At 41.9% G+C, this 23,669-nt stretch overlaps 1 protein-coding gene across 1 annotated transcript in view; it reads right to left on the bottom strand.

Moving 5' to 3' along the window:
- The window catches only part of LOC126184448 (dynein axonemal intermediate chain 3-like), a 215,446-nt gene that overhangs the window by 115,066 nt on the left and 76,711 nt on the right, over positions 1 to 23,669 (bottom strand). The window contains exon 6 of the mRNA XM_049926839.1: positions 9,315 to 9,432. Within this exon, the coding sequence (XP_049782796.1) occupies positions 9,315 to 9,432 (118 nt within the window). The remainder of the gene's footprint in view (positions 1 to 9,314; positions 9,433 to 23,669) is intronic.

Raw genomic sequence — 23,669 nt, 5'->3', positions numbered from 1 at the left:
CTAAATAATAGCTACGATCAGGGAACCCTCAGAAAGGTACAAAAAAACTGGAAGTAAATTGATAACAAAATACAACTATACAAATAAATTACCACTGTTTTGTCCTGTGGTCCTTACTTTATGATTGCCAGTTTCCCTGGTACAGGTTCTGGTTGCTATAGGACATTTTGTTCTTCTTCTTCCTGTCCTGCAAGGATGTCTATTTTCTAAATAACAACAGGTTGCTGGTGATTGTCTTCAAGTATATAATCACGAACTTCCTTCATCATCAATGTACTTAAATAAATCCCTGACAACCTTTGCTTTTTCTGGCCTCACTGGATTAAACGCCAGTGTCGATGGTCTCAGGTTTTTCAATAACCCATTACTGTACATCTGTTTCCAAAGTCGAAATGAAGTATACTGGCCTTTGTGTGTTAGTGAGGGTAGTACTGCTTAGTATTTCAGGACAAAATACTTCTGAATTTTAAACACATAAGCACTCGCTACATGAGCTGCAGGTACATGCATCTGGCTGTGAGAATTACAATAATAAAACAAAACCGAGGTATGAAACTTCCTGGCAGATTAAAACTGTGTACCGGACCGAGACTCGAAATCGGGACCTTTGCCTTTAGCGGGCAAGTGCTCTATCATCTGAGCTACCCAAGCACGACTCACGCCCTGCCCTCACAGCTTTTACTTCTGCCAGTCGGGCTTGGTTAGCTCAGATGGTAGAGCAATTGCCCGCGAAAGGCAAAGGTCCCGAGTTCGAATCTCGGTCCGGCACACAGTTTTAATCAGCCAGGAAGTTTCATATCAGCGCACACTCCGCTGCAGAGTGAAAATATCATTCTTAAAACCGTGATAGTCTATTATACATAATCCACTAACTCATTTTAAACAATTTTCCGAAACAGGGCACATAGAGCTATCGACCTTTTTTTTCCGGAAGATGCTTCAATCAATGTGTACTCCATCTCCCTCTTAGACCAGGCGACCTCGAGACGTTCTGGACAATTGCTTAGTGCTAACTAAATATAACTTCGTAATTTGCTGCTTAGCATCGGTCCAGCAAATGTAGCCACTACAGTAAGCTCAGCGTTCTGGCTCTGACGACCAAATCTAGGTCGACCAGCCGCCATGTCATCTTCTGCCAGTGGCGTCACTGCATTCAGTATGGGGTCAGCCGCTGTCGACTTCCTTGACCCTGGAGCTGCCACTTCACATTCAAGTTGTTCCTCAGTTGGCCTCTCGAGGCTGAGTGCACCCTACACCAGTCCTCTCACCAAGGAAAAATCCCTGTCAGCATTGCGAATCGAACCCCAGTCCTCCGCATAACATAACCACTGAAGTACCCATGTTTAATAATTTCGACACTGTAGTTTTGGTGGATCAATGCTGTCGATTCTGTCGAATCACCTCCCGCCACTGTCATAAATTTTGATGCTCGTATCTATAGGATAGCATCCAGTCTTAAAAGTGTTGGTTCAATGTTCTGTCTCTCCATATGAAGAAGGCGGTTGGCAGCGGCCATATTACCGCTCTTCTGCGTAATAGTATTACAAATAGTCACATAATTTTAACAGTTAAAAAGAATAAAATAATGGAATTAAAATACAATAAAAGACGATGGTGCTAGGGTAGTTGTTGGAATGAAGAGTAAACATCTTTAAAAATGAACACAATGAAGTGAAATTGTAGTGGACTGACCCGACAGCCAATCCACTAGGACGGGTAGCCGAAAGGCACGCGTTTAAGCTCACGCAGGCTGGCGCGAGGTCTGGAAAATGACAAGGAATTATAGTAGCCAAAAATAGTACATAGCTTCTGGAATACTTAACTTTAATTCATCGGTCTGACGGTACAGGCATCCATAGATAAATAACAAATGTGAATGGCGCCTTGCTAGGTCGTAGCAAATGACGTAGCTGAAGGCTATGCTAACTATCGTCTCGGCAAATGAGAGCGTATTTGTCAGTGTAGCTTCGCTAGCAAAGTCGGCTGTACAACTGGGGCGAGTGCTAGGACGTCTCTCTAGACCTGCCGTGTGGCGGCGCTCGGTCTGCAATCACTGACAGTGGCGACACGCGGGTCCGACGTATACTAGCGGACCGCGGCCGATTTAAAGGCTACCACCTAGCAAGTGTGGTGTCTGGCGGTGACACCACAGAAATAATAATCATTAATTTATAATACATCTTTGTATATACCTTTCCATCTGTCCAAAAATGTGTTTTGCATTCGGAACGTTTGTCCTAGCTTGTACGAGGGGCAGAGATCAGGGACTGTCAGTAGGGCCACATAATCTATAACTTTAACTCGACAAACATTTTCAGTTATAGCAAGCACGTTAGGTGAAATGTGATATAGTAAACAACCTGAAAAAGGTATTGCGCCATTGTACTTCCTGCAAGGTGCAAAAGAACAGTCCACCTGCAACAGAATAAGGTTGAGGCCCTGTACAGTTGGTCAGTAAAAGGTCGCACTATAGAGAAAAATGCAACAGAGTAGAAGACTAAAGACATAAGATGCCAGAGTTGAAGGGGAAGGAGACTGCCAGGAAATCAACAAATTGGAGAACAGTGGTTAAGGCATTGGACTCTTACTAGGGATTAACGGTGTTCCAATCCAGTATTTAGGTGTCCCGTGGCTTTCCCAAATTGCTTAAACTGAATACCGTGATGCCTTGACGCCTCCTTCCATTCGCCTTTTCTACTTCTGAGTTTATATCCCATTTGATGTCGCTTTGCAGTATAATCCATACGGACTTAACACTAGAACGCCTAGTTTCGAACTATACCCTAGACCGCTCAATGGAGGTCAATTTACCGCAAAGGTTTCTCTTGAATTTAAGCTTTTTTTCAAAATGTAGCGATATTTCGTATTTATTGTCGCTAATATTGCTTTCATTGTATTTTCATGAATAATAATTATAAGGGCACTTTTTATTTGAACCTGCTAAATTTTATTTTTATGTTTCAGCATACAAGAATAAATTACACTGTGCTGGAGGTACTTAAAACTCCTTACAGTTTCAGTATCTGTGTTTTACATCATCTAACAATAGGTGATAAATGTTATTATTATAAAATTGCTTAGCTATTCACTAATTACACTTTTATCCAGCAACAAATAATTATTGTTTTGCTAGACATATCCATACGAACAACTCAGTATATTCACAGAATCTGTGTACTTTTTGCATATCTGTTTGCCCTTCTGCTTAGACATGAACTGTACGCAAATTTTTCACATTTAAAACATCTTTCTCTAGTACTGCTTTTATTGCACAATCAAACTTTGCAAGTTTTGCGTTTAGCACCTTAGGTGTCCTTTCTTCTCTATCGAGAGTCAAAATGGATGGGGTCTAAAATTGATGTCGGCTGGAACTTCTGATTGGCACCACGAATATTTCTACAGCTTTCATTATAAAAGACCGTCGAGAGATGGTGGTGCGTTACCAACTTGTACAAGGTGTGGGTATTGATCATAGGCAGATCTAGAATGTTATAGAAAACGTACGGACCTGCGCCTCTTCATGGCCCTTACGCTATATTCGAGTGAAATTTGATTTACCACATTTACGCCGAATTTAGTGTTATTAGGAAAATTGGCAGTTTCTAGAGTTTTCTTCTCTGCAGCCTCATCGACTTTTACACTGGAGTGCACAGAACAAAGAAAAAACAAATTTTCTTAGCCTTCCCTTGGTAAGAAGTTGAAGTAATGTCATCAATTTTGTAAATAACACTCGAATGAAGTACAGTTTGTCCTTTTCTCATAGGTGGTGGCACTTCACTTCTACTCCTGTCAAAAGTGCCAACAATGCTTGTATCCTTCTTTTTCAGCTCTTTTGCCGGCCAGAGAGACGCGAAGAAGTCTCATGTAACAGTTATCCCCTTTCGTAAGTAAGATTCCACGAGACGTTGCGTAACATGTTCTGCCAGTTTAGTATCCGCATGTCTCGTTTCAGCTTTTTTTAGCGTCTGTGAGCAGCCAATACTTTATTTTCAGATTCAGAAGGGAAGCGTCTGCGATAGCGATCCATTATAGCTAGAAGTCGAGCTGTTAGTGAAAAAAAACAGACGCGCAAAAACTGACGCAGCATTGCATGAAATTCATCATTGCTGGCTAACAAAAGCGCCAAATAAACCACGTAAAATGCATTTCTGTGAGAACTAGACACCTGATCGTCACCGGAAACCAATGGGAATTTTAATTGCGTAGGCTTCCGCGGCCAGAGTCTGTCGACATAAAAGTTTTCTGGGTTTGGTACCGCGTCATAATGTAAAAAACTGGGAATTTTGTTATTATCTTAAAAATTTGTAGTTACAAAGCAAAACAGTCAAGGCCAATTAAACACCCCTAAGGCAATGAAACGTCATAAATCACAGCAAAAGACCATTTTAAACACCGAAGAAATTTGCTGCTCAAAATAATGTCAGTACCGTAGTTCTAGTGTTACCATTAATCTTGTGTTCTAGTAATTTGGCGTACTAATCTTCTACCCCATTCTGTTCTTCTGTATCCGTGTGTAAACAGCATCTCTGTCTCTGCCTCCACCCGAGTCACATTTTCCTTTCTATACCACGTGTTGCTCACTATTTGTCGGACATTCTTCGCTCATTCGGTATCCATTTTCCTTATCGGCGGTAATTTGTGGCTTCTGCATAGATGGCTTATTATTGTTTGATTGGAGTCGTTACTGGGTGCTATTAGACGTATACTCATAGTTCATCCTTAAAGCATGTATTATCAGAAAGATTTGATAGCGTTACACGATTCCGTTTGGAGCCCTGTGCACCTTTCTCCCTTCTATTGCGTGGCAGAAACACTGTTACTTATCTACTTTTACTGCAGTACTTTCTGACTTCTCTTTTCCTACAGTGCACACGAGGTACTTATTGCTTTGAACAACATTACGTAGCTCTTGGTATTTTTCGAAACACTTTACTAATAGGTGATCTTTCACAGTGACGGAGCGAAAACTAAAATGTACATTTTGTCGTTACAAGAGAAATGCTCTGACGACAAGAGTCACTTCATCGACTTGCTCGACTATCTTCCTTACCATTGGCCCTGATCTAAACTGAAATGTGAACTCGTTTTCAAAACCTTTCCCGATCAATACATCTTCAACGCTCTATTAGTATAATGCATCTTTTAAAACCTCTGCATCTGCATCAGCATCGGTCACTATAATCAAAGGTATCTTTTGTCTAAACAGTTTACATGTCAGTGTCTTTTTGGTCAAAGATGTGAGTGGAGCGAAAACAAGATTACCTAGAATTTACACACTGCATTCTTGTCTGAATTTTCATCGACAAACGAAGAGTGAGAAACGGACAAATGGGGAATTGAATTGACCACCATCAGTTCTAGTTTTGTAAAAAAAAGTTTAATTGCTTGAAAGTAACCCGGTAATTACGGTAAGAAAAAATATCGTACGAATTTTCATAGCTAAGCTAAGAGTCAGATATGGACAAATATGGGTTTCAAATTGACCATTCTGAGATCTAAGTTTGCGAAGGCATATGTATTTGTTTAAAAGTAATCAGGATAATTAAGAACAACTTAATTAATGATTAGAAAGAAAATTGAAAAATATCACTAGCAGCAGCTGCAAGCTATAGAAATGGACTGTTAAAAATATGTTTTCTCTTCATGTATATATGTATATACTCTTAATAACAACAGAATACCGATCGATAGTTAACATTTCATACTTCTTGAAAAAACTTAAAATTAAAAAAAATAATTGAAGAAAGGTCCGACGTTTTGTGAAATGGTTTGTGTAAAAGTAGAAATAAAATAGATTAGAGGTTTATTTGACGCACTTTTGAATGATGATCGAAATCACGTACAGCAAACGAGATGCCGATTGAGAATTTAAAGTGCAATGTTTAAGTTAGAACCTTAGGATTTTAAAGAGAACTAGATGATATTTATGTCAGTCAATGAGCTACTTTCCTCACTAACGTACGAGCATCTCAGCTGCTGTACATGATATCGAGCATCATTCAAAAGTGTGTCAAATGTTTCTCTAATCTACTTTATTTCTTACTTTTACAAAAATCATTTCACAAATAATGACCGATTTCTTTTCAAAAGTTTTTTTTTTTGCATCTATTAGTTTTTCATCATCTTTTGACGATGTTCGGACTGCTTTAGTTGTACGTACATTGTGTTACTTGTTAAGATTGCCAGATTTTGCTGCACTGTCTTTAATTATTTGTTTATTTTTTACTTTATTCATACAACATTCTGCTGTCTGGCTTGTGTTGGTACGATGTTAGCAGCTGTCGCCTTTTTGGCTGCCCTTCCCTAGGCATCATCTTTATTATTGCAATTACATGAGTTTTCACTGATGTCTGTGAATTTTCCTTACAGCCGTTAACTGCGTCTGCAATTGCCGCAGCCTGTCAATTAGAATCACATGCACTATCGGCTATTAAACTATTTTCTATTTTAATACAGTTGATTCTGTTTTGATATTCGCTTTGAATAAATACCATTAGATCTTTGTATATGGAGAAACCACAGAAAACAAAAATTCATGAAGACTGGTGGGCAGGTGAACTTCACTCTGTTTCTTAACCACTGTACCACCTCGCTCAGTTACACTTGGAAAAGTTAGCTTTCCTTTTTGATAACTTCAGGATGTCAATGAACTGTTCAAAAATATTGTACAACGTTTTCTAAAAATGTGGTCATTTCATTTCAGCTATACTTCTTTCTCCTACATTAATTTTCGCCTGGTTTAGATGTGTCGTTCTGTGTTAAACTAGTTTTTATATTTGTAAAAGTTTCCGGGTCTTTGAACAGAATAAAATAATGGAATTGAAGTGTTCAGAAGAGCATACAAGCATTAGACTAAGTACACATTAAAAAGTACAAGATGGGTAGCACTGAAGATACTCAGTCGAAATTCAGGGTGACCCAAAAGTCCTTAACATGTGGAAATGCATTAATTCACGGAATAATGTTGTAGTTACTCGTAGATGAAGCAGCTTGCACAGGATAGAGTAGCATGGAGAGCTGCATCAAACCAGTCTCTGGACTGAAGACCACAACAACAACAATGTAGGCAGAGAGCTAAAAATTGACACACATGCGTGAAGTGACATGAAGTTTCATTGAAACCAAAAAAGAGCGCAAAATTGGCCATAAGGTGGCTGTACAGCAACATGCCAGTGACGCCGGATCAGAATCGTGTTTAAAATGAGATGTAGGGAGAGCGGAAGTTGGATCATCCCTAGCCTGTCTGATAAACACCTACTGGGAGGTGCGACTTTTATGGAGGATGGACCTTCGACTGCCACACATGTGAAATATCTCTCCCGCACATCGTTTGGTGAGGATCGTGTGCTGAGCCGCCACCATCATACTTGGCCTCCCATGTCTCCAGACATCAGTCCTTGCGATTATTGGTTTTGGGGTTACCTGAAGTCGCAAGTCTGTCGCGATTGTCCGACCTCATTAGGCATGCTAAAAGACATCATCCAACGGCATTTTCTTACCATACGTACTGATATGCTGTACAAGGTTGTTCACAACATTGTTCCTTGACTACAGGTGTTGTTGATGCATGATGGCCGACATTTTGAGCATTTATTATTATTATTATCGTTAATTTCCCATTAAGGAGAGCGTTAAAACACAATCAATATTCACAATGACAATATGGTACATAAATTGGTACATTTCAAATTCATGGCACTTTTTTCTGTCTCTTTCTTTTCTCTTCCCAAAAACCTTTCATAAAATCACTGTGTTTCTTCTTCCTCTCTTCTGTCCACTTCTTTCCTGGTTTCTTCTCTTTTGGTGTTTCTTCGAATTTCTGTTTGTTGATTTTTTCTCTGTATTTTCCTCTGTTTGATATTTCTTCTGTGGAGATGTTTAGATTTTTGAGGTCTTCCATGGTTTCCTTTACCCAGTTAGTTTTCATCTTATTCGTCACCACTATGTTAAAAATCTTCTTGGTCAGCCTATTTTCATTCATCCTATGAATGTGCCCATAGAATTTTGCCCTTCTTTTTCTGATATTGTCTGTAATTGTCTCTGCCTGTTTGTACAATTCCTTTGTTGGTCTCTTTATCCAGATCCCCTGTCTCTGAACTGGCCCATAGATCTTTCTCAGAATTTTCCTCTTTTGCTTTTCCATTTCCTTTATTTTAGTTCTTCCTCTGATTACTGTTGTTTCTGAGGCATACAAGGCCTCAGGTAAGACTACTGTTTTGTAATGTCTTAATTTGGCATTGACAGAAATATTTCTTTTATTGTAATGGTTCCATGTAAGTCTGTATGCTTTTTGTAGTTTTGTAACCCTTTCTTCATTGGCTGTTGAATTCAGTCCTGTTTTCTGTATAATCTCTCCCAGGTATTTGAAACTTTCTACTTGTGTTATCTTTCCGTACTTTGTTATCAATGGGCTTCTGTCTGTAGATTTTGTGTCCACGTACTGGGTTTTTTCATATGATATTTGTAGTCCTGTTCTGGCTGCGATTTCATGCAATATCTCTAGGGCTTCTCTGGCTTCTTTTCTGTCATTTGTAATGATGGCTATGTCGTCGGCAAAGGCCAGACATTTTATGTTGACGGTTCTATTTTTCTCTCTCCCCATCTTTACCCCATTGACTCCTTTGTCCCACGTCCTGATTATTTTCTCTAAAACAGCGTTAAATAAAATGGGTGACAGGCCATCTCCCTGTCTCACTCCTGTCTTGATTTCGAAAGATTCTGAGATCTCGCCCATGAACTTCACTTTTGACTTTGTATTTTTTAATATTTCCTGAATTAGTTTTCTGGTCTTATTGTCTACCTTCATTTCTTCTAGTGTATTAAAAAGTGTTTCTCTATCTATGGAATCGTAAGCCTTCTTGAAATCAACAAATGTTACTGTGGTGTTTCTGGACTTTCTCGTTGTTAATAATGTTCTCAGACACCACAGCATTTTGAGCATTTGTTATAAAGAAAATCGCCTTTGCTAAAAATCAGTTGTTACGCTAATTACTGTTTTTGTATATATGAAGCGCCATCTGTTAGTCATTTTGAGAACTTTTTTGTTTCAATAAAACCCCATGTTATTTTAAGCATGTGTGTCAATTTTTACCTCGTTACCGACATTATCCCGTGAAATAATGAATTATCAAATGATAACAGACTTTTGGGTCACCCTGTAAATGACGTCACCTCAAAATTCCTGAAGACCTGTTGATTCTCATAAGGGCATTTAATAGGATATAACTCTGAATAAAGAACAAACCTATCTGGTAACAACATCTGCACATACGTAGGGCGGCAGCTCATTAATTAGCGTGACAGTGTTTGCGTACCTTCCTCTGGACGTATTTCTCCATATGTCGAGGCTACTTCATCCGTCTCTGATAGCCGATTGCCGGAAATAGCAGGTAGTGGTGAACTGAAACTGGAAAGAGGGTAGTCAGCCGAGACCTGCAGAAACAGAAAACATCAAGATATGAAGTGTGAACTTCATTTGGCCGTCATATTTGAGAATTCTTACCACTTTCAGGTTCATAATTCCATAATCAGAACACCAGTTTCAGACCGTACCGAAGTTCTCTTGCACAGGCGGTCTGTGAGTCTAAGAATGAGAGCCGGAGGGAAGGGAATTAATTTCCTTTGAAGCTGGAACTGACTAGTTAGTAGTGACAGACCAAAATGGTTTTCGCTTAGAAAGTAACCCAAATAGTAATACAAATATTCAATGAAGTAATGATGCAATCAAGCTACGAACTGAAAGCAATAAGTTACAGGGATAGTTTCAGTAACTTATATTTTTCGTTGTTAGTACAATTTATATGGCAGAGATACTAAATATTCTGTCAAAATGTTTACGTAAACAATAATAATATGCAACAGTAAGAAAGTATAGTTGCAGTGCACTCAACTGGGGTAGTCCGGTAATAACTTACAAATGCTTTCAAAACTGACCACTTTGGGAGATCTGGCTTTACTGCCGGCCTTTCCGTTTTCTTTGTTTAAAAGTTCTCTGTGAGACTGCTCTGAAATTCTGGATATGAAATTCGAGGTGACCTAATTAATTGGCGATGAAGAATTAAAGTCAAGGTAAAATAATACACTGGCGTATTAAACGTATATTTGAAACACACATTCACATATACATTTTAATAGTTCATAAATTGAAGTGGCAGTTATTGAATACAATTATTGTCAGACCCAACACGCTGTGAATTTAGTGTTATTGCATAGAAAAATTAAAGTTTACGTCGATAAAGTACTTTTCTGATCTTAACAATGAAAATTATTCATCGAACATTGACTAATTCAATCAGAAAAATGTTTCACTTGCCATGCACATTCAATTCATTCGCATAGCTCAGCATACGTACAATATTCTTGGACGCAACACAAATCCTCACACAAAGATTTAAGAAGGTATTGTGCCTTTGTCACATGAAGCACTGAAGTCCTCGTTCATTAACAAGTACAGCAAAAACAAAGTCCGTCAGAGACGGAACAGAAATAAAACTTTTTTGCAAAGAGCCAAACCCAGAACCTTTTCCTTTCGCGAATAAATGTTCTGTCGACTGAATTACCTTCTTCTCTCTTTTTTTTATATTAAAGGCTTTTATTCCGCTGAAAGGTAATGAACTACAACGTTGTACAAACGCTTATGCAAAGCTTTACCGTCATCAATATAGCCGTTAAATTATTTTCAATGGGCATGGAAAAAATATAAGAATAGAAATAAAAAAGTTTGAAGAGTACGTGACAATCCCAGCGTACATTTTGTGTTCTCAAGAATATAATAAAAAACTTGAACTTCTTCTTGCATAAAATTCCATTTGCACTATGTTGATATACTTTATGTTCTCGGTTCAGGCGTACAATAGAGAAATTAAACAGCAGACCTGCAACAACTGCCATAGAATATATGTTATTCCAAAATAAGAATTTCACATATATTTTAAAAGAAATTGAGCATGTGCTATTTACGTTAATGATATGAATGAATTGTTTAAATTTATTATAGGCGAAAAGTGATTTGTTGCAATTTTTGTTAACTAATCTGTGTATGTAACAAAACAAAACGACACGTTTTCCTCGGCTTCATTAAGAAAAAGTTCAATGATACACTGAACAATACTTTTGTCTCTGTCCCATTCTCATGTGTACTTTTGCAAATTATTTTTTTGTAGTTTTACAAGATTTTTCCCAATTCCCTTGTTCAAAAAGTGGTTCAAATGGCTCTGAGCACTATGGGACTTAACATCTGAGCTCATCAGTCCCCTAGACTTAGAACTACTTAAACCTAACTAACCTAAGGACATCACACACATCCATGCCCGAGGCAGGATTCGAACCTGCGACCGTAGCAGCCGCGTGGTTCTGGACTGAAGCTCCTAGAACCGCTCGACCACAGCGGCCGGCTCTCTTGTTCTATCATGTATTTTTGTTACTGGTTTGAATGCGAACTCTTTATCATCGTTTTTATTTTATAACCTGTCACGAGAGTCACACGCAGGTAATTGTGCGCTGATGGTCCATATCTGATTCCTAGATGAAATTTGGAATTTCAGTGTTGCAATGACAGAAAGTCAGTAAGTTCGTATTCATCAGTGCCCTTATGTCTAGCGAGAGAAAATATCAAATAATTGATAAGCAAGACAGATACATCGCGGGTGGCATCCAGGAAAAATTTCCAATCTCTCTGCAGAAGTTGGTCGATATATTTATGGTGGTTATCGCGATGATACATAGTTTTTTCCTCGCCCAATTCCAAATGGAAAATGTTTTATGGCATGGATTTATACATGGTATTCAGCTGCCTCTTCCGACGTCGTCTTATGCAACTCCAAATGACAGAAAAATGGAGTTAGCCAGTTCGCTCTGGAGATGTGAAGCATGTTGTTAGAATGTCGCAGAATAAGCGGTAAAGTACTCGAAGACACCTTAGACCTATTGTACAAATTTTGTTTATGAAACTACTTCAACACACCAACGGGGCGAGTCATATATTAATCTTTTACCAGAAAGTTGTTGCTTTCACGCTTCTGATTTTCGTATCTGCAGTTAATTTCGTTGTTTCCGATGGTGGCACAAACTCTATAAGGCAACGTTTCTGAACCATTTACGAAAGATTAATCATCATAAACGGAATAAACTTGCAGAGACATCCAAAACCTGTTTAACTACACCGCTAATCACACAATGAAAGGTTAGAGGCAGTTGGATAAGTATGGCAGAAGTAAGGTATACTTTGGTCCAAAAATACCGTGACACATGGATAGTCCTCACTTGTATTTTTTACAGTATGATTCCTTTTGTTAACAGTCGTCCAAAGCTCTGAAAGGGAACTTATATCGATTACGTTGCTTTCTCTGCCTCGTGATGACTGGGTGTTGTGTGATGTCCTTAGGTTAAGTAGTTCTAAGTTCTAGGGGACTGATGACCATAGATGTTAAGTCCCATAGTGCTCAGAGCCATTTGAACCATTTGATTACGTTGCCACCGCCTGTCTGGATACAGAAGTAGTGCGGGTTACATAAAACGACATCGGTAGGGGCACCTAGATAACCCTGTATGTGTCATATTAGTTTCAACATTACACACTTCACATAAAACTGAGGGCATGAACTTAAATTAATATTTCTTTGCAAGAGTTGGATACGTTTCGGTAATGACGTCTAGCCAGTATCTAGGTACGACTTACGACTCTCTCTTACAACTTTACTTCCATCACTACTCTCCAAACTTCACCACAGTTCTCCTGCATACGTTGGAAGACTAGCTCTCCTGGAAGAAAGGATATTGAAGGGAAATGGCTTACTCGCAGCCTTGCAGTACTAGCTGAGGTAAGCTGTGAGGGCAGGTTGTGGGTAGTGCGTGGATATCTCTGCTGGCAGAACAGTTGCCTGCGGAAACTTACAGGTTCGAATCCTCGTCCGGCACACATTCTCAATCAGCCGGGTAGTCTAATTTCAGCAAACATGCCGCTGCAGAGTGAAAATTCATTCGGATCACTGAAATATTCTAAGCACCTAGTTACTAGAACGTTCACTTAGGTGGGCGATCAAGCGACAAATTTGCCGGCCAAAGAGGCCGTGCGGTTAAAGGCGCTGCAGTCTGGAACCGCAAGACCGCTATGGTCGCAGGTTCGAATCCTGCCTCGGGCATGGATGTTTGTGAAGTCCTTAGGTTAGTTAGGTTTAACTAGTTCTAAGTTCTAGGGGACTAATGACCTCAGCAGTTGAGTCCCATAGTGCTCAGAGCCATTTGAACCATTTGAAGCGACAGATTTTCTGCCTGTATACAGTGCAAGATAGCTTTCTGCCCTCCGGTATTCGTCAGCTTTATACACTCCTGGAAATGGAAAAAAGAACACATTGACACCGGTGTGTCAGACCCACCATACTTCCTCCGGACACTGCGAGAGGGCTGTACAAGCAATGATCACACGCACGGCACAGCGGACACACCAGGAACCGCGGTGTTGGCCGTCGAATGGCGCTAGCTGCGCAGCATTTGTGCACCGCCGCCGTTAGTGTCAGCCAGTTTGCCGTGGCATACGGAGCTCCATCGCAGTCTTTAACACTGGTAGCATGCCGCGACAGCGTGGATGTGAACCGTATGTGCAGTTGACGGACTTTGAGCGAGGGCGTATAGTGGGCATGCGGGAGGCCGGGTGGACGTACCGCCGAATTGCTCAACACGTGGGGCGTGAGGTCTCCACAGTACATCGATGTTGTCGCCAGTGGTCGGCGGAAGGTGCACGTGCCCGTCGACCTGGGACCGGACCGCAGCGACGCACGGATGCACGCCAAGACCGTAGGATCCTACGCAGTGCCGTAGGGGACCGCACCGCCACTTCCCAGCAAATTAGGGACACTGTTGCTCCTGGGGTATCGGCGAGGACCATTCGCAACCGTCTCCATGAAGCTGGGCTACGGTCCCGCACACCGTTAGGCCGTCTTCCGCTCACGCCCCAACATCGTGCAGCCCGCCTCCAGTGGTGTCGCGACAGGCGTGAATGGAGGGACGAATGGAGACGTGTCGTCTTCAGCGATGAGAGTCGCTTCTGCCTTGGTGCCAATGATGGTCGTATGCGTGTTTGGCGCCGTGCAGGTTAGCGCCACAATCAGGACTGCATACGACCGAGGCACACAGGGCCAACACCCGGCATCATGGTGTGGGGAGCGATCTCCTACACTGGCCGTACACCACTGGTGATCGTCGAGGGGACACTGAATAGTGCACGGTACATCCAAACCGTCATCGAACCCATCGTTCTACCATTCCTAGACCGGCAAGGGAACTTGCTGTTCCAACAGGACAATGCACGTCCGCATGTATCCCGTGCCACCCAACGTGCTCTAGAAGGTGTAAGTCAACTACCCTGGGCAGCAAGATCTCCGGATCGTCCCCCACTGAGCATGTTTGGGACTGGATGAAGCGTCGTCTCACGCGGTCTGCACGTCCAGCACGAACGCTGGTCCAACTGAGGCGCCAGGTGGAAATGGCATGGCAAGCCGTTCCACAGGACTACATCCAGCATCTCTACGATCGTCTCCATGGGAGAATAGCAGCCTGCATTGCTGCGAAAGGTGGATATACACTGTACTAGTGCCGACATTGTGCATGCTCTGTTACCTGTGTCTATGTGCCTGTGGTTCTGTCAGTGTGATCATGTGATGTATCTGACCCTAGGAATGTGTCAATAAAGTTTCCCCTTCCTGGGACAATGAATTCACGGTGTTCTTATTTCAATTTCCAGGAGTGTAGCTTCACACGATAATAACGCCGCTGAGCTATGAAATTTAAGGCATCCCAGTTCCAGTTGCCGTTCAAAGGACAATCAGCTCTTCTTGTAACCTCCCCCTCACTTATCGACCTTAATGACAGTGAAAAATGAAACCGCGTGTACCTAATGGAAATTTGGGAAAAGCAATCGTCACCGAAGTTAATCTGTCGGTAAAGAGGGAGGAAAGGGTTACATCTAAATGAAAGGAAAAATGCTAATGAAACAGGTGGAAATTAATTTTGAAAATGGGTAAAGTTAATAAAGAAAGTAAATGTGCAGCCGTTACGTTAGCAATTAACTAGCGGTAATTAGGTATTTGAGATTTGGGGGAAATTATGGTCGCCAGTCCTAAGGACAATAACTATAGTAACTGAAAAAGAAAGATTATTACACATATAATTAGCACTAGAAGCGTGGCAACTGAAGGTTGACAAGTGTAGTGTGAAAACTGAAAGTTTGTCAGAAGTAATAAATTTCGCTACACTCTGACTTAATTTAGCAAAAGAATTAATAAAATCGAAAGTTAATTTAGTGACTGAAGTTAATAGTGAGCTTTCTTTCTGAAGCACATCGAAATTCAGTAAAATACGGTTAGTCTTGGACTACCTCAACAATCATTTCAAAAGCTACTTGAATCTACGCAATTTAGAAATAAGAGATTTAATTTTGAACTTGAATTAAATGATTCTGAACAATAGTAAAATTTAGTACGTACCAAGTTGAGCTGCAGTCACAGGTAAGCTAAAATACGGTAACAAAACTCGCACTCTTTATTTGTGCTTGTGTAATCTAAATATTGTGGCCAGTTATGAATACTTTAACTGAACTTTGAAATTAAAGCATTGAAATCGAATTATAGTACTTTAATGCTGGCGTTTGAATTTCAATGACACTCGGGTTCATTCTGGAAAAGGAAGGGACCCTGCTTGGTAATGCAATTGGGACAATGAGCAACAAAGGTTCATGCTACGTTGCTGTAATTTTGTGATTTGAACAGTTTGAAAAGCTGAGATCTGCCATACAGTTCTAAAACTTTACGTGCTTCCAGTCTTCCTTGTTGGTTGATTGAAGGTTTGAAGCCGTCGATCGAGGAAGTGGCGACAGTCACTCATTGTCGGCCGCCGCTGTTGCAGAAGCTGGAAGTTGGCGCGCCTTCTTCTCAACATGGTCACCAGGCGAAACGGGCTCTTGATGTGTGCCAGCTAATGCTTCCCGTCCGCGACACCATGTCAGAAACTATCATCGCGAGTCGAGCGCAATTACATGCTGCCAAACCCCGAAAGCGCGGTCACTCGCGGGAGCGTCACACAACACACCTGCTCCACTGCACTACCCCAGCCAGACTCTCTCTGCCCGCGCTCCACGCGGCAGAGTTAACACTACCAAAGATCCTACACACTTTGATTCTTCACACGACCTATCGATGTAATCGTTCGATAGCAGTCTTCCCTAGGCGAGACCCAGCGTAAAATTACAAATAATATTTACGAAACAAACCAATTATACATCGACATAAATGCATAAATATATATATACAAACAGTAAAACAATTACAATATATAAAGAGACAGAAATGTCATATCTTGAGGTAACAAAGCAAGGAAAAAAATAATAGTACAATAGATGGAAATAGGAGGATATGCATTTCCGGCGTTACATTCTCTCGAGCCATGTACAAGCAAAAAACTTCTGTAAATCACATAAAATCACGTAAAGATGCTTGACTGGAACATGTGTTGCCGTGTGGCAATTTTTTTTGAGTAGATCGCTCTTCTAGTCAAGCTGGAGAAAGTGTATCACCCTAGCTACAAAAATTGTACCCGTAGTAATTTTAAAACAAGCCTCGTTATGCCAGATATGCTCTGAGAACACCTGTAAAATTTCTCTGTGCGTGAAGTACGAGGCGTGTTTTTTTAAGTAAGTACCGTTTTGAAATTAAAAAATACGTGCTAAGATATCTCAAAAATTTTATTTTTACATGAAAGCCTGTGCCTTAATCTACGCACTGACGCCATTACAATCTGATTCTTTCTTGTTTACGTTGTGTACTGAGTGTTTAAGTTGCCTCCGATAAACGTGAGTCCCGCCGACTGTGAAGTACGGGCTGTTATAAGATTTCTTAGTGCTAAAGGCCTAAAAGCGACCCATATTCATCGTGAGATCTGTACAGTTTACAGAGAAAACATTATGAGTGATGGAATGGTAAGAAAGTGGGTGAGAGCATTTAAAGATGGCCGCACAAATGTGCATGATGAACAACAGAGTGGGCGTCCTTCGGTCGTTAATGAAAGTTTGGTGCAGGAAGTGGACAATAAGGTGAGAGAAAACAGACGCTCTACGATTTCCTCCTTGCGGGATGACATTCCTAACGTTTCTCGTAGTTTTTTGTGTGGCATTGTGACCGAGAACTTGAATTACCGAAAATTGTGTGCACGTTGGGTACCAAAAATGTTGACGGATGTGCACAAAACCAAACGTTTAGACGGTGCATTGACTTTCCTTGTGCGGTACCACAACGACGGTGAAGATTTCTTAAACCAAATTGTTACGGGCGATGAAACATGGGTGGCCTACGTCACACCAGAATCAAAGCAACAGTCCATGGAAGTTGAGCAAGGTCATCGTTTTGCTGCAAGACAATGCCCGTCCGCATGTGGCGAATCAGACCAAAGATCTCATCACATCTTTTCGATGGGAAACTCTAGATCATCCTCCGTACAGCCCCGATCTTGCGCCCAGTGACTACCATCTATTCCTGCACTTGAAGAAACACCTGGGCGGTCAGCGTCTTCAAGACGATCACGAAGTCAAAACAGTGGTGATGCAGTGGTGAACAAGTCCGGCGGCAGACTTCTATGGGGAGGGTTTTCAAAAACTGGTACAACGTTATAACAAGTGCCTCAATATTGACGGAAAGTTTGTAGAAAAGAAGATTAAGGTACAGGCTTTCATGTAAAAATAAAATTATTGAGATATCTTAGAACGTCTTTTTTAATTTCAAAACGTTACTTACTTAAAAAAAACACGCCTCGTATTTACACGGTTCAGTTATATTAATGTGGTCAACGCCTATTTTCCACGTCAAAGTGAAATAACCGCTCGCAGACAGCAGGTGGCAGCACTGTCAGAGAACGGTATAAAAATAAACCGTGCTGGGGGAATGCGGAAAACAGTGCAGTCGTTTCGTATTGTGAAAATGGAGCAGTTTGTCTGACGTCCAAAAGGGCATGATCATTGGCTTTCGGGCAAAGGCTGGGAGCATTTTCGAAACGGCTAAGTTTGTAAACTGTGCGGGTTCTGCCGTGGTTAAGGTATACCATGCGTGGCAAAATGGTGCTATCCAAAACAGGCGCCGAGGTAACTGGCGCATCACGAACCACAGATAACAGGGGTGAACGACGTCTGTGGAGATGTGTACGGGCGAACAGACTTGTAACTACTGAGCAACTGACTGTCCCGATGAACCAAGGGACTACAAACAGTGTCTCCTCAACAATCGTTCAGCGAACGTTGCTGCGTATGGGCCTCCGCAGCAGGGGCGTGGTTCATACACCCTTGCTGACTGCTTGTGGGGCGGCGGGTAAAAATTATTAATACCATCTTACTCACGCGAGCCTCTCAACTAATTTTGTGGTCAGCCAGAAAGCGAAGGGAAACATACTGACCTTAGTTTCCAGTCAGCACGGCCACATTCTGGTCCAACCCACTAAAAGAAAAGTTTCTATCCTCCTATTTCTTTGCGGGATCAGGACTAGGATTTTACATAAAAGTAGAAAGTTCCAATCAAAATTATATTGCGTAAGGTTTTTCACATACAACACTTGGAAATTCACTATTGAAACCAAGTCTTTCTATTCTAACAGCACATTTGGCAGTTCAGAGGTGACCTCTACGCTACGTTAATACGAGATTGTCTTTCGCCGTGACTAAAATTATTCAATGAAAGTTTGCAATAAATGTTCCAAATTAATGCTCGCCATAAAAGTGGAAATAAAGTCACCACTTGCCATGCGGAATTGTAATTCTCACGGACGGCACACTAACAGTTACTTTGGCGAGGACGGTGTACAGTCCTCGCGAGTTCACTATCCGTTTTTACCGCAAAATACGCGCTTTGTCACAGTTCGGCTCTGACGTCATCCGAGGCAGAGCGCGATACGACGTGTAACAGATGCGGATCTTATAGTAGCTGAATGCGAAGTGAACCTTACTATTGCCTCTCGGGCTGCATTTACATAGGTACCGGAACGGACGGTCGAGGGAAGATCTGTTATCTACAGCTATCTGCATACTGCAGAAGCCTCCGAACGACCGCTTTCTCATGTACATAAACTTGAATAATATAGTTACAAATTATTTCAGAAACCTCTTAATTTTTGTTTGTATTCAGTTAAGTTGTTTGAAATCACCGAAAAAGTTTCAGCTCGCTAGAATGATAACTTTGCCTTCTAGAAATTTTATAGTGAAACTAACGGTAGAGCGTTACCTCTGAACCATATCTTTACTAGAACTAATCTCAGCAGTTATTAATACTACAACTCTCAAATTTGGTATAGCTCTATCACTTGGTATATTTTATCATCCACTTTAACCAAACTTCTCTATCATTAAAATCACAGGTACTTAATCTACATCAGTTGGGTACATTTTAGTTACAAAATTGGTTTTTACTTAATTACTCAAAAACTATAAGAGGTAGCTTAACGTGGTCTTTCAGTTATTATTTCTGGGGTGAACTGAAGTATAAAACAAATTTTTATGTTTTTAAGTCCATTATTAGCTCCACTGATTTTTCCGAAAAACGTGGATTCCGGTGTTAATTTTTGTTATATGGTTTTGGAATCCTGCACCACTTATTTATGAGCTCTACCTGCACGCCGGCCGCGGTGGTCTAGCGGTTCTAGGCGCTCAGTCCGTCACCGCGCGACTGCTACGGTCGCAGGTTCGAATCCTGCCTCGGGCATGGATGTGTGTGATGTCCTTAGGTTAGTTAGGTTTAAGTAGTTCTAAGTTCTAGGGGACTGACGACCACAGATGTTAAGTCCCATAGTGCTCAGAGCCATTTGAACCATCTACCTGCACCTTCTGTCCAAATTCTGGCTTTCTAGCTTCATTATTTAGCGCCACTTATTTTTCTCTTAAAATGGCATTTCTACGGAAACTGTTAAGTCTAGAACATAAAGACTTGGTATTTGGAACATTATAACACTAAACTATATTTTAACAAAGTTTTAAACAAAAATTTTGATTTTTAATTTCATACTTAATTGTAGTGCAATACTTGCGTGCTACGTGCAGAGGCGTTAAGGTGACGGGGCGCTACTAGCAGTGAACTGGGTAAGTCCGGGCACATTCGCTCGCCTCTGTATCTCACACACGATACAGCGCTTGGCTTGCTTCATGCTCTTAATCGGCGACGAAGGCTGGAATTTGTATCCCGGTACCGCAACTGGACTTCCATTTCGTGGTGACAGGTGGTTTTCTCTTCAGATGAATCATGTTTTATGCTTAATCGGACAGATGGCTGTTGGCGTGTACGCCGTGATACGTCTGAAAGCAAATGGTTCAGGCTGGATGTTTTCATTGCATTCCATGGGTGATCTCTTCATTCTGGAAGGCTAAATGCATCACCAAAAATATGAATATATCCTTGTGGACCATGCACAACCCTACATGCGGTTTCCTTTTCCTCGGTACGATGGCATAAAAAATGGTTCAAATGGCTCTGAGCACTATGGGACTTAACTTCTAAGGTCATCAGTCCCCTACAACTTAGAACTGCTTAAAACTAACTAACCTAAGGACATCACACACATCCATTCCCGAGGCAGGATTCGAACCTGCGACCGTAGCGGTCGCGCGGTTCCAGACTGTAGCACCTAGAACCTTTATTTTTTCCTCTCTATTTTGTTCGTTGTTAATCGTTGTGTTTGTTCGTTGCGGACGTCACATGACATCCGGTCAAGTTCGTTTGTTGATCATTTCACTCAGTTTTTTTTATTACAGAGGCCAACCCGCTCTCTGACCGAACACGCTGAGCTACCGTGCCGGCAAAACCGCTCGGCCACCCTGGCCGGCACGATGGCATCCATCAGTAAGACAATGCAACGTGTCACACAGCTCTCAGTGTCCGTGCGTTGTTCGAAGAGCACCAGGATGGGTTTACCGTTCTGTCCTAATCACCAAAGTCCCTGGATTTAAACGAAATCGCCGCGCGGGATTAGCCGGGCGGTCTAGGGCGCTGCAGTCATGGACTGTGAGGCTGGTCCCGGTGGAGGTACGAATCCTCCCTCGGGCATGAGTGTGTGTGTTTGTCCTTAGGATAATTTAGGTTACGTAGTGTGTAAGCTTAGGGACTGATGACCTTAGCAGTTAAGTCACATAAGATTTCACACACACACACACATTTAAACGAAATCGAGAATCTGTGGGACCACCTCGATCGAGCTTTTCGCGCCATGGATCCTCAGCCGAGAAACCATCTGCAGCTCGCCACGGCACTGGAGTCGGTATGGCTGCACATCACTGTCGGTACCTTTCTGAATCTAGTCGACTCTCTTCCTGAACGTCTCTCTCGGCGGTCCGTGCTGCGAATGGTGGATATTCAGGCTTTTGTCACGTGGTCACATTAATGTGACTTGATAGTGCACTTCACCGTATAGCGCGGTAAAACTAGTTTCTCCACCTTGTACAGGAAAATATTTAGTATATATTAAATATTTGTGCTACTAAATATACAACATATACTCGAAGAAATATTTTCAAATATTACAAAAATTTGAACGTTTTCAAAATTACAGATGACAACCAGATTATGTTCCATGGCCTATTTTCCTATTGTATCGACAGCTAACGCCAAAATTTCACATCCGTAACTCTGAAAGTGAGCGCCCCGGAAAGACTGTAAATCTTCTAATTTTGGCTAAATGACTTGACGAAATATCGTGAAACTCCTTATATACAACCTTTACAATATCCTGTTCCAGGCTGCGTACACTAATTAATATCCTCTGCATAATTAATTTCATTTACAGACAGCGGCGTGCACCCATTGGAGAATATGACGCGGGAATTCCGTATGCAGTCTGTGGGAAACTCACAATTACGTCGCCTCATTGCCAGCAATAAAATCGCGTGTTCGTTCAACGCCGCTAGGAAAACAGCAGGTGTTCGCTGTGGCACGGATTCCGCAAGTTTTCGGCATGTAGTCAGAGAGCTGTGACATTTTTTTACGAACGGATTACGCAGTTGTTACGCTCGTGGGTGAAGAGGAGACGGTTTATGGCTCTCATTCAGCACTCAATGACATCTTTGATATATTCAGTGGGATTGATTTTTGACTTATCTGGGAGACGAAGCATCTCCTGTAATATGTAATTGAAGGTGCGGGGGGGGGGGGGGGGGGAGGGATGAAGGAGAAAGTGTCGTGTCCTCCTGACATAGGTGGGATAGGGAGAAAAGGGGTTACTGGTCAGTCTGCGCTCCCGAGCGGTACAGAGCAGAACGCAGAAAGGACAATTCACAGTGAAGGCGCTTGATTGTTTTCTTCTACAGGGTGTTTCAAAAATGACCGGTATATTTGAAACGGCAATAAAAACTAAACGAGCAGTGATAGAAATACACCGTTTGTTGCAATATGCTTGGGACAACAGTACATTTTCAGGCGGACAAACTTTCGAAATTACAGTAGTTACAATTTTCAACAACAGATGGCGCTGCAAGTGATGTGAAAGATATAGAAGACAACGCAGTCTGTGGGTGCGCCATTCTGTACGTCGTCTTTCTGCTGTAAGCGTGTGCTGTTCACAACGTGCAAGTGTGCTGTAGACAACACGGTTTATTCCTTAGAACAGAGGATTTTTCTGGTGTTGGAATTCCACCACCTAGAACACAGTGTTGTTGCAACAAGACGAAGTTTTCAACGGAGGTTTAATGTAACCAAAGGACCGAAAAGCGATACAATAAAGGATCTGTTTGAAAAATTTCAACGGACTGGGAACGTGACGGATGAACGTGCTGGAAAGGTAGGGCGACCGCGTACGGCAACCACAGAGGGCAACGCGCAGCTAATGCAGCAGGTGATCCAACAGCGGCCTCGGGTTTCCGTTCGCCGTGTTGCAGCTGCGGTTCAAATGACGCCAACGTCCACGTATCGTCTCATGCGCCAGCGTTTACACCTCTATCCATACAAATTTCAAACGCGGCAACCCCTCAGCGCCGCTACCATTGCTACACGAGAGACATTCGCTAACGATATAGTGCACAGGATTGATGACGGCGATATGCATGTGGGCAGCATTTGGTTTACTGACGAAGCTTATTTTTACCTGGACGGCTTCGTCAATAAACAGGACTGGCGCATATGGGGAACCGAAAAGCCCCATGTTGCAGTCCCATCGTCCCTGTATCCTCAAAAAGTACTGGTCTGGGCCGCCATTTCTTCCAAAGGAATTATTGGCCCATTTTTCAGATCCGAAACGATTACTGCATCACGCTATCTGGACATTCTTCGTGAATTTGTGGCGGTACAAACTGCCTTAGACGACACTGCGAACACCTCGTGGTTTATGCAAGATGGTGCCCGGCCACATCGCACGGCCGACGTCTTTAATTTCCTGAATGAATATTTCGATGATCGTGTGATTGCTTTGGGCTATCCGAAACATACAGGAGGCGGCGTGGATTGGCCTCCCTATTCGCCAGACATGAACCCCTGTGACTTCCTTCTGTGGGGACACTTGAAAGACCAGGTGTACCGCCAGAATCCAGAAACAATTGATCAGCTGAAGCAGTACATCTCATCTGCATGTGAAGCCATTCCGCCAGACACGTTGTCAAAGGTTTCGGGTAATTTCATTCAGAGACTACGCCATATTATTGCTACGCATGGTGGATATGTGGAAAA

Source organism: Schistocerca cancellata, chromosome 4 (assembly GCF_023864275.1).
Source record: "Schistocerca cancellata isolate TAMUIC-IGC-003103 chromosome 4, iqSchCanc2.1, whole genome shotgun sequence".
NCBI classification, from domain to species: domain Eukaryota; kingdom Metazoa; phylum Arthropoda; class Insecta; order Orthoptera; family Acrididae; genus Schistocerca; species Schistocerca cancellata.
Note: the sequence above shows the minus strand (reverse complement) of the source record. Positions and strands in the feature narration are given on the sequence as shown.